This window comes from Scyliorhinus torazame, chromosome 17 (genome assembly GCF_047496885.1).
Source record: "Scyliorhinus torazame isolate Kashiwa2021f chromosome 17, sScyTor2.1, whole genome shotgun sequence".
Taxonomy (NCBI): domain Eukaryota; kingdom Metazoa; phylum Chordata; class Chondrichthyes; order Carcharhiniformes; family Scyliorhinidae; genus Scyliorhinus; species Scyliorhinus torazame.
Genome location: NC_092723.1, coordinates 111147261 through 111160718, shown reverse-complemented (window position 1 = coordinate 111160718; position 13458 = coordinate 111147261). Strand labels below are relative to the sequence as shown.

The window sequence follows — 13458 nt, the reverse complement described above, 5'->3', positions numbered from 1 at the left end:
TGTCTGCGCCAGCTGAAACACAAGCCACCCAGCCTAATCCAACTACCTAGCATTTGAGATCCTAGAACTTGAGATGCACATCCAGACACCTTTTTAAATGGAATGGGAGTTTCTGTCTCTCCTATCCTTTCAGGCAGCTAGTCCAGACTTCCATCACCCGCTGGGTAAAAAACGTTTTCCTCATCTCTCCTCGAAACTTTCTACCAATCACATTAAATCTTCGCCATCCACTGTATCAAGACTCCTCATTACACTATTTTTCAAATCTCTTCTCTGGCTCCTCTATTCTGAGGAGAACAACCCCAGCTTATCCAATCTTTCCTTTTTAGCTGCAGTTTTCCAGTCCTGGCAACATCCTCATAAATCTCCTCTACTCTCTCTAATGCAATTACATCCTTTCTGTAGTGAGGAGGCCAGAACTGCACACAGTACTTGAATGATGGTCTAACTAACAATTCCAGCATAACCTCCATGCTCTTAGATTCTGTGCCTTTGGTTAATAAAAGAAAGGGTTCAGACTTCCGGTTGCGGATATGCCTTGGTAGGTCGCACGGTCGGCAGTTCCCGCCGATAACGGACTTTTGGGCCCTTTTGAGGAGCTACAGTGGCATTTGGACGACGATTCCCGGTGTGGGAAGGAAACAGTGAGGGTCCCCCAGCACTGTGTGGAGTGGACCAGGAGCGGAGCGGTCAAAAAAATGGCTTTAGAGAAGAGAGGAGAACGGGCGCGAAAAAACAAGATGGCGGCAGGCGGTGATCAGGCAGTGTGGGCCCAATGGTCTCTGGAGCAGCAGGAGTTTTTGAGAAGCTGCTTTGCGGACTTGAAGGCGGAGATGTTGGCCCCTATGAAGGTGTCGATCGAAAGGTTGGTGGAGACCCAGAAGATGCAGGGGACGGCGATCAAGGAGCTGCAGCAGAAGGCCACTGAGAATGAGGACGAGATTCTGGGCCTGTCGGTCAGAATGGAAGCGCACGAGGCGCTGCACAAAAAAATGGCAGGAGAATCTGGAGGACCTGGAGAATAGGTCAAGGAGGCAGAACCTGTGGATTCTGGGTCTCCCTGAAGGCGTGGAGGGGTCGGATGCTGGGGCATATGTGGCCACGATGCTGAGTAGGCTGATGGGCGTTGAGGCCTTCCCGAGGCCCCTGGAGCTGGATGGGGCGCACAGAGTCCTGGCCAGGAGGCCAAGGGCGAAAGAGCCGCCGAGGGCTATGGTGGTAAGGTTCCACCGCTTCACCGACGGAGAGTGTCCTGCGATAGGCGAAGAAGGAGAGGAGCAGCAGGTGGGAGAACACCGAGATCCGGATTTACCAGGGCTGGAGTGCAGAACTGGCCAAGAAGCGTGCAGGATTCAATCGGGCCAAGGCGGTCCTCCACGGGAACGGGGTGAAGTTCGGGCTGTTACAGCCGGCGAGGCTGTGGGTCACATACCAGGACCGACACCACTATTTTGATACGCCGGAGGAGGCGTGGACTTTCATCCAAATATGTGAAGTTGGACTCCAACTAATGGTTTGCAGTATGTTATGGGGGTTATTGGTGAGGGAGATGGGGCGATGTTTGGGTGGGGTTTTTCCCCATGTTTTCTTGGGTCTGGGCGGCCTGGGGCCCCTCGGGGATTGGGGCGAGATCACAGTTGGGAGGAGCTGCGTCATAGGGGGTGGGGTGGGGTCGGCCCAGGCAGGGAGCGTGGCTTTTTCCAGCGAAATGGTGGGGGCGGTACCCGAAGCGGGGGGCGGTACTGTGTTTGATGTCCGCATTGGTTTATATGGGGGGAGGACTCTCTTTACCCCACTTAGGTAGGTGGGGGGGGGGGGGCTGGAGATTTGGATGGGGAATCCAAAGGGGGATTGGAGGCAGAGGCAGGAGCGGCCGGAGTCAGTTGACTTGCGGGAGTGCAATGGGGGGTGTAAGAGGGTTAAGCAGTTGCTTGGTCGGGGGAGGGAGGGTTTTGGGGGGGGGGGAAAGAGAGAGAGAGAGAGAATTGGGTTGCTGCTGTGCTGATTGAGGGGGAATCGATGGTAAGAGAGAGAGTCGGGGCGGGGAGCCTCCGCCTGGGGGAATTGGAGGGTGCGGGAGGCGCAAGCACGCGGCTGGCCTAAAATAGGAGATGGCTAGTCGGCGGGGGGGGGGGGGGAAGAGAGAGAGAGCGGGTAGCACCCCCCCCCCCGATCCGGCTTGTCACGTGGAACGTAAGAGGCCTGAATGCGCCGGTCAAGAGGGCCTGGGTGTTCTCACACTTAAAGGGGCTGACGTAGCCATGCTACAGGAAACACACCTGAAGATCGCGGATCAAACCAGGCTGAGGAAGGGATGGGTGGGGCAGGTTTTTCACTCGGGCTGGGTGCGAAGTACAATCTTGGTGAGTAAGCGGGTGGCATTTGAGGCGGTGGGTATTGTGGCGGATAAGGGGGGTCGTTATGTTCTGGTGAGTGGCAGGCTGCAGGGGGCCCGGGTGGTGCTAGTGAATTTGTATGCTCCAAACTGGGATGTTGCAGGGTTCATGAAGCGGATGCTGAGTCGGATTCCGGATCTGGAGTCATGTAGTTTGGTAATGGGGGGGGGGGGAAACTTCAATATGGTCCTGGACCCAACTCTGGACCGATCTAGGTCGATGTCGGGTAAGCGGCCGGCAGCGGCCAAGGTCATGAGGGGGTTCATGGACCAGATGGGGGAAGTGGATCCGTGGAGATTTGCCAGGCCAAGGGCGATGGAGTTTTCCTTCTCCCGTGTACACCAGGCTTACCCGCGGATAGATTTTATTTTGTGCTAAGCAGGGTGCTGATCTCGAGGGTGGAGGGGACAGAGTATTCGGCCATTGCGATCTCGGACCATGCCCCGCACTGGGTGGAGTTGGGATTGGGGGAGGAGAGTGAATGCTGTGGCGAATGGACGTGGGGCGATTGGCGGACGAGGAGGTCTGTGGGTGGATCCGGAGGTGCATCCAAAGATATGTGGAGGCCAATGATAATGGGGAGGTGTCGGTGAGTGTGGTCTGGGAGGCGCTGAAGGCAGTGGTCAGGAGGGAGTTGATCTCAATCAGGGCCCACAGGGAAAAGAGGGAGAGGATGGAGGGAGAGATTGGTGGGGGAGATACTGAGCGTAGATAGGAGATATGCGGAATCACCCAAGGAGGGGCTGCTGAAGGAGCGTCGGAGCCTCCAAACTGAGTTTGACTTGCTAAGCATGGGGAAGGCTGAGGCCCAGTTGAGGAAGGTACAGGGAGCAGTGTATAAGTATAGGGAGAAGGCAAGTCAGATGCTGGCGCATCTGTTGCGGAAGAGGGAGGCGACTAGGGAGATTGGGGGAATTAGAGATGGGGGGGGAACACGGTGCGAGTCCAGCTAAAATAAATGAGGTCTTTAAGGACTTCTGTGGTAAACTGTATGAGTCAGAACCCCCGGAGGGAGGGGAGGGAATGAGGCAGTTCCTGGACCAACTGAGGTTCCCAAAGGTGGAGGAAGGGCGGATAGAGGGACTGGGGGCTGCGATTGGGATGGAGGAGCTAGTTAAGGAGTTGGGGAGTATGCAGGCGGGCAAGTCCCTGGGGCCGGATGGGTTCCCCGTAGAGTTCTATAGGAAATTCTCGGAGGTGTTGGGCCCTTCCTCTGACGATGTCGCAGGCTCTGATCTCGCTTATCCTCAAGCGTGATAAGGACCCGCTGCAATGCGGCTCCTGTAGGCCGATTTTACTCCTGAATGTGGATGCCAAGCTGTTGGCCAAGATCTTGGCCACTAGGATTGAGGATTGTGTCCCAGGAGTGATTCATGAGGATCAGACGGGGTTTGTGAAGGGCAGGCAGCTGAATACGAATGTGCGGAGGCTCCTGAATGTGATCATGATGCCTTCGGAGGGTGGGGACGCAGAAGTGGTAGTAGCAATGGACGCGGAGAAGGCCTTCGACCGGGTGACGTGGGAGTACCTCTGGGAGGTGTTATGCAGATTTGGATTTGGGGAGGAATTGATAGGGTGGGTCAAATTGTTGTACCAGGCCCCGGTAGCGAGTGTTTCGACGAACCGGCTGCGGTCAGGGCACTTTAGGTTATATCGTGGAACGAGGCAGGGGTGCCCTTTGTCCCCCCCACCTTGCTGTTTGCCTTGGCGATTGAGCCTCTGGCCATGGCGTTGAGGGAGTCCAGAAACTGGAGGGGGTTGGTTCGGGGGTGGGGGAGGAGCACCGTGTTTCGCTGTATGCGGATGACCTGCTTCTGTATATTGCGGATCCGGTGGAGGGGATGGGGGAGGCCATGCAGGTTCTTGGGGATTTTGGAGACTTTTCGGGATACAAGTTAAACGTGGGAAAAAGCGAGTTTTTTGTGGTGCATGCGAGGAGCCAGGAAAAGAGGTTCGGGGAGCCACCGCTCAAGATGGTGGAGAGGAGCTTTTGGTATTTGGCATCCAGGTGGCCAAGAGCTGGGGGGTCTTGCACAGGCTCAACTTGTGCAAGACCCCCCCTACGTTGCTTTGTTTTTGTTTATTCTTAGTTGGTTAGGGGGTTAAGTTTTGTTGGCATAGTGTTTTGCCTTTGCATTATATTTTCTATTGTGTTTTGTAAAAATTATGGAAAAATCTTGAATAAAAACGTTTTAGAAAAATAAATAAAAGAAAGGGTTCCATAGACTGCCTTAACCACCTTATCAGCCTGTCCTGCTACCTACAGGGATCTCTGAACATTTACTCCAAGGTCTCCACCTGCCCTCCCACCTTCTACTCTCTAAAGCAGAAGACACCCAAAACTCTGCTGCCCTGGTCCTAACTTGTACCAAGTCGTGTTTACCACCCCTGTTCACTGACACTGGCAATTATTTTTAAATTATCATCCTTGTTTCCAAATCCCTCACATCACCTTGCTCCCCCATATCTTTAATTTCTATGAGCTCTGGAAAATTTGTCCTCCTTCAATTCAGCCGCCTTGCATTTCTCCAATTTTAATCATTCCACTTTTGATGGCCTTGCTTTCAGCTGTCAACCATTCCACCTCTCCTTTTAGAAGCTTGAAAAAGTGGTCAGTTTTGAGTCACCTATCTGAAAATCCTCTTCTTTGACTTGTCAGTATTGGCGTGCGTATGTGTCTACGAAGTGCCTTTAGCCATTTTTCTGCATTAAAGGCTCTATATAAATGCAAATTGGTCTGTTACTGAGCATGAAAGGGCCTTCACTAGACTGTCTACTTTTGTGGTTGCTGGGTTTGGGAAGTCACTTTGCCGAAGCGTGCACACTCGTTCCATTGCTGCCGCATATCCATGCAAAAGGAATGCAAAAATGTTAGGTCAATCTTAAATGGGAAGTTTGCACGTATGTTGCACTTTGGTCAATTTTATTCATAATATTTATTTATAGCTTAAAATGTTCTTGATGTTGGGGAGAATTCTTTTATTAGCCAATACAGTTGATTGAAATCAGTAGAAATAACTCGATCAATCCAAGGCTGAGCAATTTTGTATACTTTCAGAGGTTCTTTTCAGTGCAGCCTACGAGTCAAAAGGCAACGTTTCCACGGTCTATTACTGCTGATATCTTAATTAGTTTGTAAGCAAAAGTCACTGAATTTGGCTGGGACAGCAGACCCTAAATGCCAAACTCTGCGTTTATCACAGCAGACCTGTCTGGTGTTTTTTATTGATGAGAATAATTTCCGCACAGCTACGTGATGGGAACCACACTTGGCTATTAGCATTACAGGCTTCCTGTAAACAAGCCAGCTACAGCTAAAAATAAATCTGAAAAGATAGTCTGTCCTCCAGCAGTAATAATTTTTTTTTAAAATTCTGCAGTTTTTTTTTTTTGTTTTAATCTTGTGCAGTGCCGATGTGAGTTTGTAGTTGATACGAGTTCCTTGTGTGGAGTTCAAACTCCTACAGAAATTAACTTTACAGTAAATTTCAGCTCTGTTCACTGTTTATGACATGACCTTAACGTTTCACTAAATGTTTAAAATTTACTACAGGCTGAACGTAAACACCCAGAATGAACGCAGAACTTCTACCTTCAAATAAAATAAAGCAGGGCCTGTCCGTTAAGTGACTTAAAATGTAGGCAAAGGAACTGATAAGGTTCATGGAGCAGATGGGGGGGGGGGGGGTCGACCCATGGAGGTTTAGGCAGCCGACGGGGACGGAGTTTTCTTTTATTCACATGTTCACAAGGTTTATTCCCGGATAGACTTTTTCATTTTGAGCAGGGATTTACTGGCGGGGGTGGTGGACACTGGGTATTCGGCCATCACTATTTTGGATCATGCCCCACACTGGGTGGAACTGCAGGCTACTATTTCGTTGATATTGAAGCGGGACAAGAACCCGGAGCTATGCGGGTCACGTAGGCCGATCTCCCTGCTTAATGTGGATGCCAAGTTGCTGGCCAAAATTTTGGCCTCCAGGATTGAAGATTGTGTGCCGGATGTGATTATGGTGGATCAAACCGGGTTTGTCAAGGGCAGGCAGTTGGTGGCCAATGTAAGAAGGCTGCTCGATGTGATCATGATGCCCTCGGAGAGTAGGGAGGTTGAGGTAGTTGTGGCAATGGATGCGGAAAAGGCGTTCGAACGGGTGGAGTGGGACTATCCATGGGACATGCTGGGACGATTTGGGTTCGGTAGAGGCTTTATCGACTGGGTCAGGATGTTGTACCAGACCCCGGAGGCTAGTGTAAGGACAAATAGGATGGCCTCGGACTATTTTAGATTGTACTGGGGGACAAGACGGGGGGGGCGCGATTCTCCACTCCCGCGCCAGTTGGGAGAATCGCCTGGCACGCCATTTTTCCCCGTGACGCTGGTCCGACGCCCTCCCACGATTCACCCAAGCGGCGAGAACGGCCCCGTCGAGTTCTGCGTGGCACAGGCTGGAGAATCGCCCGGGACACCCAAAATGGCGATTCTCCGCTTCACCTGCTATACTCCGGCCCGGATGGGCCGAGCGGCCTGCCCAAAACGACGGCTTCCCGCCGGCGCCATCCACACCTGGCCGTTGCCAGCGGGAACAGCGCGGGAATGCTGGGGGGGGGGGGGGGGGGGCGAGGGGGGTTCTTTCACCGGGGCAGGATTCAAAAGGGGTCTGGCCCACGATCGGTGCCCACCGATCGGCTGGCCGGCCTCTGATGGAGGCCTCCTTTCCTCCGCGCGTTGAATCCAAGTAGGAGAATTGTTAATAGTTTAATAAACGTGTTAAAGCTATCTCCAAGTCTGAACCTTCCTTTTTCAGAGTGCACATCAAGGAAGCAGCTTATGCTACGTCAAGAGCATAACAAAACATGGTTCCAGGAGTGAACTGTTTCAATCCATATAGTTAAAACTCAGCGAACAGTGACAACCAGCAACAACAGCCAGGCAAGATGATGTTCGGGATTCCGGTTCCACAGCAGCTCAGGTACCAAGGCAATCTCAGTGAAAACTGCTGTTGGTTCAGGCAGAGATTCGAGATCTACCTGGTAGTGTCCGACCTAGATGGTGTGGCGGATGCAGAGAAAATAAAGCTTCTACTTACCATCGCGGGTCCAGAAGCAGCTGAAATCTTCCAGACCTTCAAATACTCAAAGGGGCAAAACGAGCGATTTCCAGGCAGTCCTGGACAAATTCCAAGAATTCTGCGAGGAACATACAAAAAGAAAAGGTAAAAGAGGTGCCAAAACTCACCGCGAGGTAGGCTTGCAGCAACGAATGGCAGTTTTGAATTGCAACCATCTTGGAAAAAGGAGCTGCACTTGCGCGAAGAGCGCACAGAACGGGAAGGTCCGTTTGCGCATGCGCGAGAAGCCGCGCATGCGCAATTGCAAAAAAGGCCCCCAGTAAAGGAACAGCGATCTGCGCATGCGCAATCGCTTCCTACGCACCACGTCACGCGCATCGTGACGTCAAGAGGCCCCGGACCATGCCCACTTAAAGGGGAAATGTCCCAAAACATGGGGGGGGGGAGAATTTAAGGCCGTAAAACCCGATTCTTTCACTTGGAACGACAGCACAATGCCTGAAATTCGACCAGTAGCTGAATGTAACCTCCGCAGAACCCTGCAACAAGCAGTAAGCACCACCCAAAGCGATGATACAGTTCTTGAAGACTATGACTCAGACCTTGAATTCTTCTTTGCACATCGCAAGCCCAATGCCAGCTCCCACACAAAACGTGATGATATGGTCCTAGAAGACAACGACTCAAAAGAACATTTCACCTTGGGTGGCTACCCCAGTACCAAATCTGAACCGCCACTAGACGTGTTGTACATTGAAGACCCCGACGATGAGTTCTTCGGATTGGGGAATCTTCAGCCCAGCATGTATGACATTCCGACTCGTGAGTGCAGGATTATGCTGCGGTCTGACACCAAGAGACCGAGAGCGGTACAAGCCCACCGAGAGCGGCCTGCTGCCACACACAGTGGTCCACGCATCGCGAAGGGTCCCCGACTCCACACCGAGAGTGGTCCTCACACCACAAAGGGTCCCAGCCTCCACACACAGCGATGAAAGACTCCACAGTGAGCTCGTGGACAGACTCCACGATAGAAGCAACGCAAGACTCCAGAGCGCAGTCCTTGCATGAACAAGAAGTGATGACAGTTTCCACAGAGAGACCAATGCACGATTCCACACAAGGAACACTGCAAGACTCCAAAGCGCAGTCCTTGCATGAACAAGACGATGAAGGTCTAGCAACCTCCTCTGAGCAACCAGCAGCAGACAATTCAAGTTTGCCACGCTCAAATGAACAACAGAAAGACTATGACAGTCTGCCATGCTCAAGTGTACAGCAAGCAGACTATGACAGTTTACCACACCCAGTGAACAAGAAGAAGACTCTGACAGTCTACCCAGCTCAAGTGAACGACAAGAACACACTGAGGCTCTACCCACTATGTGTGACCAGTGACGACGGCATCACACTTCCCATACCAGATGTGCAACGTGACAGACCTCAGCTAGAATGTACAGAGGCACTCGACAATCACAGTGAGACTACTGGTGACTCCACGTTACTTCAAACCTCGCTCGCTCGAGCCTCTCAGCAAGCAAATGCATTCCTGACTGTTTTGACCCCGGCCAGGGAGCATCACGAAACTTCAGACGATTGAAGTGAACCTAAAATGACTCCGGCGTGGAACATCAAGAGACCTCCGAAGATGCAAGTGAACCTTGCATCAAGAAGCCAAAACTGACTCACGTGAAACAGACCAGACTCCAGAAGGGGAGCATCGACAAGCCAAAGCTGATTCAAGTAAGCCGGACATGACTCCAGACGGGGAGCGCCGCAAACTCAGTGACGGCACGCTCAAGGAAACAGCAGATGCCACGAAGGACGCTGACACGAGTAACTGTGTGAAGGACTCGTATTATCCACAGAGTGTGGTCCTTGAGCGCAGCAAACACGGCAACAAAACCAACCACCACAAGAACAACATCAAAGACAATAGCAAGAAGCATACCAAAGGCAACAACGTCGACAACAAGCACGGCAAAAACAACACCAATGGAACTACAACTGGTACGACATGGTACAACTCTACAAATGAGGGACACGGTTACTGCTCAGCTCAGTACAATGCCATGGCAGGACTATGCATCTTACCAATTCACGTTTGCTGCACTACCAACAGGCAACCTGGCTTTCAGGACAGATGCCATCATGAATTACCACCACAAGCATCGGGAAAAAAAAGAGTCCAAATCCGACAACAAAGTGATTTGACCACTTCTTGGTTCCTTCATCACAGGGACATTGATGGCGTTTACAATGCAATGCCACCATCAACATCACCAACTCACCAACCAAATAAGAAAGCCACTCATCCATAATAATTAATGAACTTTGGACTCGTGCATATGATTTGGACTTATTGTTTACTGATCACTGTTATCATAACTTGTACAGAGTCTCACTCATCTACCTAGTTTGTTCAATTTTCTTTAACACTGTACAGAAAATATGTAACATGAAAAAAGGGGTGATGTGGTGATATACATCACTAAGTACACAAATCGTTAATGTACATACACTGCACCTAGCTAGACACTAGAGAGAACACCAGAGACATGACACACAGTCAACCAATAGGTCAGTAAGATAGGACACGACCAATGGGCATTCACGATACACATAGAGGTGACACTACCACAGGAGAGCATTACAGCAACCCATATTAAAAGGACACATCACACATGCTCAGTCTCTTTCCAGTGGAGACACTGAGTACAGACACAGGGTTGATTGAACATCACACCCACCTCGTGGATTGTAGCAGACTGGTTAGCCAGTCTGAGTAGCTATAGCAGGATTAACAGTAGCGCCGAATCCAAGTAGGAGAATTGTTAATAGTTTAATAAACGTGTTAAAGCTATCTCCAAGTCTGAACCTTCATTTGTCAGAGTGCACATCAATGAAGCAGCTTATGCTACGTCAAGAGCATAACAAAACAGCGTTGAGCAGAGTCAACGCGACTGCAACATGCGCCAGGCTCAGCTTGATCCAATTCAACGTGGTCCACCAGGCCCAAATGACAGTGGCCCGGGTGAGTAGATTCTTTGGGGTGGAGGACAGGTGTGTAAAATGTGAGGGAGGACCAGCGAACCATGTCCATGTGCTCTGGGCGTGTCCAAAACATTGGGGATATTAGCAGGGGTTTGCGGACGTCATGTCCAGAGTATTGAAAACCAGGGTGGCAATGAGTCCAGAGGTGGCGATTTTCGGGATGTTGGAAGACCTGGGAATCCAGGAGGAGAAAGAGGCAGATGTTTTGGCCTTTGCTTTCCTGGCAGCCCAGAGACGGATACTGCTAGCTTGGAGGGACTGAAAGCCCCCGAAGTCGGAGACCTGGTTAACTGACATGGCGCGCTTTCTCGGCCTAGAGAAGATTAAGTTCACCTTGAGAGGGTCACTGTTAGGGTTCGCCCGGAGGTGGCAACCATTCATCGACTTCTTCGTGGAGAATTAATCGTCAGGCAGGGGGGGGGTTAGGGTAGCGTAGAATAGGGGGTCAATTAGGTGGGTCTTGGTGGGATGGGAGTCGGTGATTGCACTGTGTTTATTGTTCTTTATACATTGTTTTTATACTGTTGCTGTTTGTAATGCCAAAAATACCTCATTAAAATTGTTTATTTTTTTAAAAAGTGACTTAAAATGTCTTGTTACCTATGAATTATCCATTGAAGTTGGTCCATTGGGCTTAAGATGGTCACAAGATTTGAGAACTTATGTAAAAATGAAAAACTGCACTTCCGTTATCACATACCTCCAATATTGGAGGTATCATAATGGTTTCAGTCATTAATGGCAAACTGCAGTCGGGTCCAAATACAATATGTGGGGTGCTAAAGATTGTTCGTCACATGCATCTAACAGCTATCATTTTTATCTGCTATAATTTGTGTTCTCTTAAGGATTTAAGGAGCTTCAATATCTGAAATGAAGCCCCAGAACCAGGTCACCTTAAGAAATTCCTAATGGTTTATATAGCTCTTCCTTCCTATTCTAGATCAGCTTCATTAGCGTAATGATGCATTCTAACTGTGTTTACACAATAATGTTTCAGAGGCTTTTATGTACTGTTTGGTTACATTTGAGTAATTTTAGAACCCTCTCACATTAAATAATAAAAGTTACCCAAGTTCAATTGGCGCTGTGTTTGCATGTATTCCTGCTACTTTGTGGAAGTGGATTTCCATGTTAAGTTTGCAGCCATGTTGTACACCTAACCTGCTCCTTTGCCTCCACCCCTCACCTATGTATGGTTTATGTGCTACTTGTGTGAATAACCACACATAGTAACGCTACAAGTTAGATGCTAACACCAACTTTGACAGAGTATGTTATTCTGCACCAATATCATTGAATTTGTGGAACACAGCACTGTGGAGGGGTATTGATCACTGAGAAGAAATATAATTTTCAGATGTCTTTTGAATAGATTCAAGGGCAGCAATTATTTTGTTTAAAAATAACTTTGCTGATGATGCTCTTTGAAGTTCTACTCCGATCTCTATGTCTGGTAGGCCACAATGGGGAGTTAGTGTTTCAATTTTTTGAAACACTAATAATGCTGCATCTTTGGAGTTTGGGAATTCATATCAATTCAATTTGTCTTTTAGGTTCAGTAGTGGGACAGAAGCAGAAGTGATTGGGCATTCTGGTGGGGGTTCAGGTGGATATCTAGAACATGTTTTCAAGCATGCTGCGAAGGAGCTCTTTGGAATTGAAATACATGAAATTACCTACAAAACACTCAGGTAGGTAGTGTCACCTCTTTACTGATATTTATTTCTCGTGTTTACAATGTAGGAGCAGAAGTAGACCACTCGGCCCTTTGAGCCTATACTGCCATTCAATAAGATCATGGCTGATCTGTTTGAGTTCAGTTCCAGATTCCCTATCTACCCCCAATAACCTTTTGATTCCCATGTCCAACAAGAATTTATGTACCGTGGCCTTTTTAAACATATTCAGTAACCCCGCTTCCACCGCCTTCTGGGGCAGAGTTCCAAAGTCTCTCAATCCTCTGAAAGAAAACAATTCTCCTCATCTCTGTCATAAAAGGGCGACCCCTAATTTTAAAATAGTGCCCCCTAGTTCTAGACTCGCCCATAAAAGGAAACCTCCATTCCATATCCACTGTGCCAATATCTTTCAGGATCTTGTACACTTCAATCAAATTACCCCGACACTAGTGAAAACAAGCCAGGCCTTTCCAACCTATCCTCATAAGGCAACCCGCTCATTCCAGGTATCAATCCAGTAAACCTCTGAACCGCTTCCAATGCATTTACATCTTCCTTAAATAAGGAGACCAGAACTGCACACAGTACAAAAAACAAAGAAAAGTACAGCACAGGAACAGGACCTTCGGCCCTCCAAGCCTGCGCCGACCATGCTGCCCGTCTAAACAAAAATCTTCAACACTTCCGGGGTCCGTATCCCTCTAGTCCCATCCTTACTCAAAATGTGGTCTCCCAATGCCCTGTATAACTGAAGGATAACATCCTTACTTTTACTTGGAATTCCTCTTGTAATAAAGGATAGCATTCCATTAACCTTGATTGCATGCTGCACCTGCAGACAAACCTTTTGTAACTCCTGAACTAGAACATATAAATTCCTCAGCTTTCTGCAGTCAGTCATTCACTATTTAAGTAATACTCGACTCTTTTATTCTTCCTGCCAGTGAACAACTTCACACTTACCCACATTGTGCTTCATCTGGCAGATTTTAGCCCACTCAACCTATCCATATATGTCTGAAACCTTGTGTCCTTTCCACAACATACTTTCCTACCTCTTTTTGTGTCGTCTGAAAATTTAGCTACAACACCCTCGCTCCTCTCATCAAAGTCATTGATGTAAATTGTAAAAAATTGAGGCCCCAGCACCGACCCCTGCAGGACTATATTCATCATATCCTGTCAATCAGACAAAGATCCATTTATGCCAACTGTTTCCTGCCAGCTAGTCAATCTTCAATCCAGGTTTATACG

General features: G+C 49.1%; 1 protein-coding gene across 2 annotated transcripts in view; it reads left to right on the top strand.

Moving 5' to 3' along the window:
• The window catches only part of narfl (nuclear prelamin A recognition factor-like), a 41629-nt gene that overhangs the window by 23525 nt on the left and 4646 nt on the right, over positions 1–13458 (top strand). For both annotated transcript variants that reach the window (XM_072480879.1, XM_072480878.1), the window contains one exon: positions 12079–12216. In XM_072480879.1, the coding sequence (XP_072336980.1) occupies positions 12079–12216 (138 nt within the window). The remainder of the gene's footprint in view (positions 1–12078; positions 12217–13458) is intronic.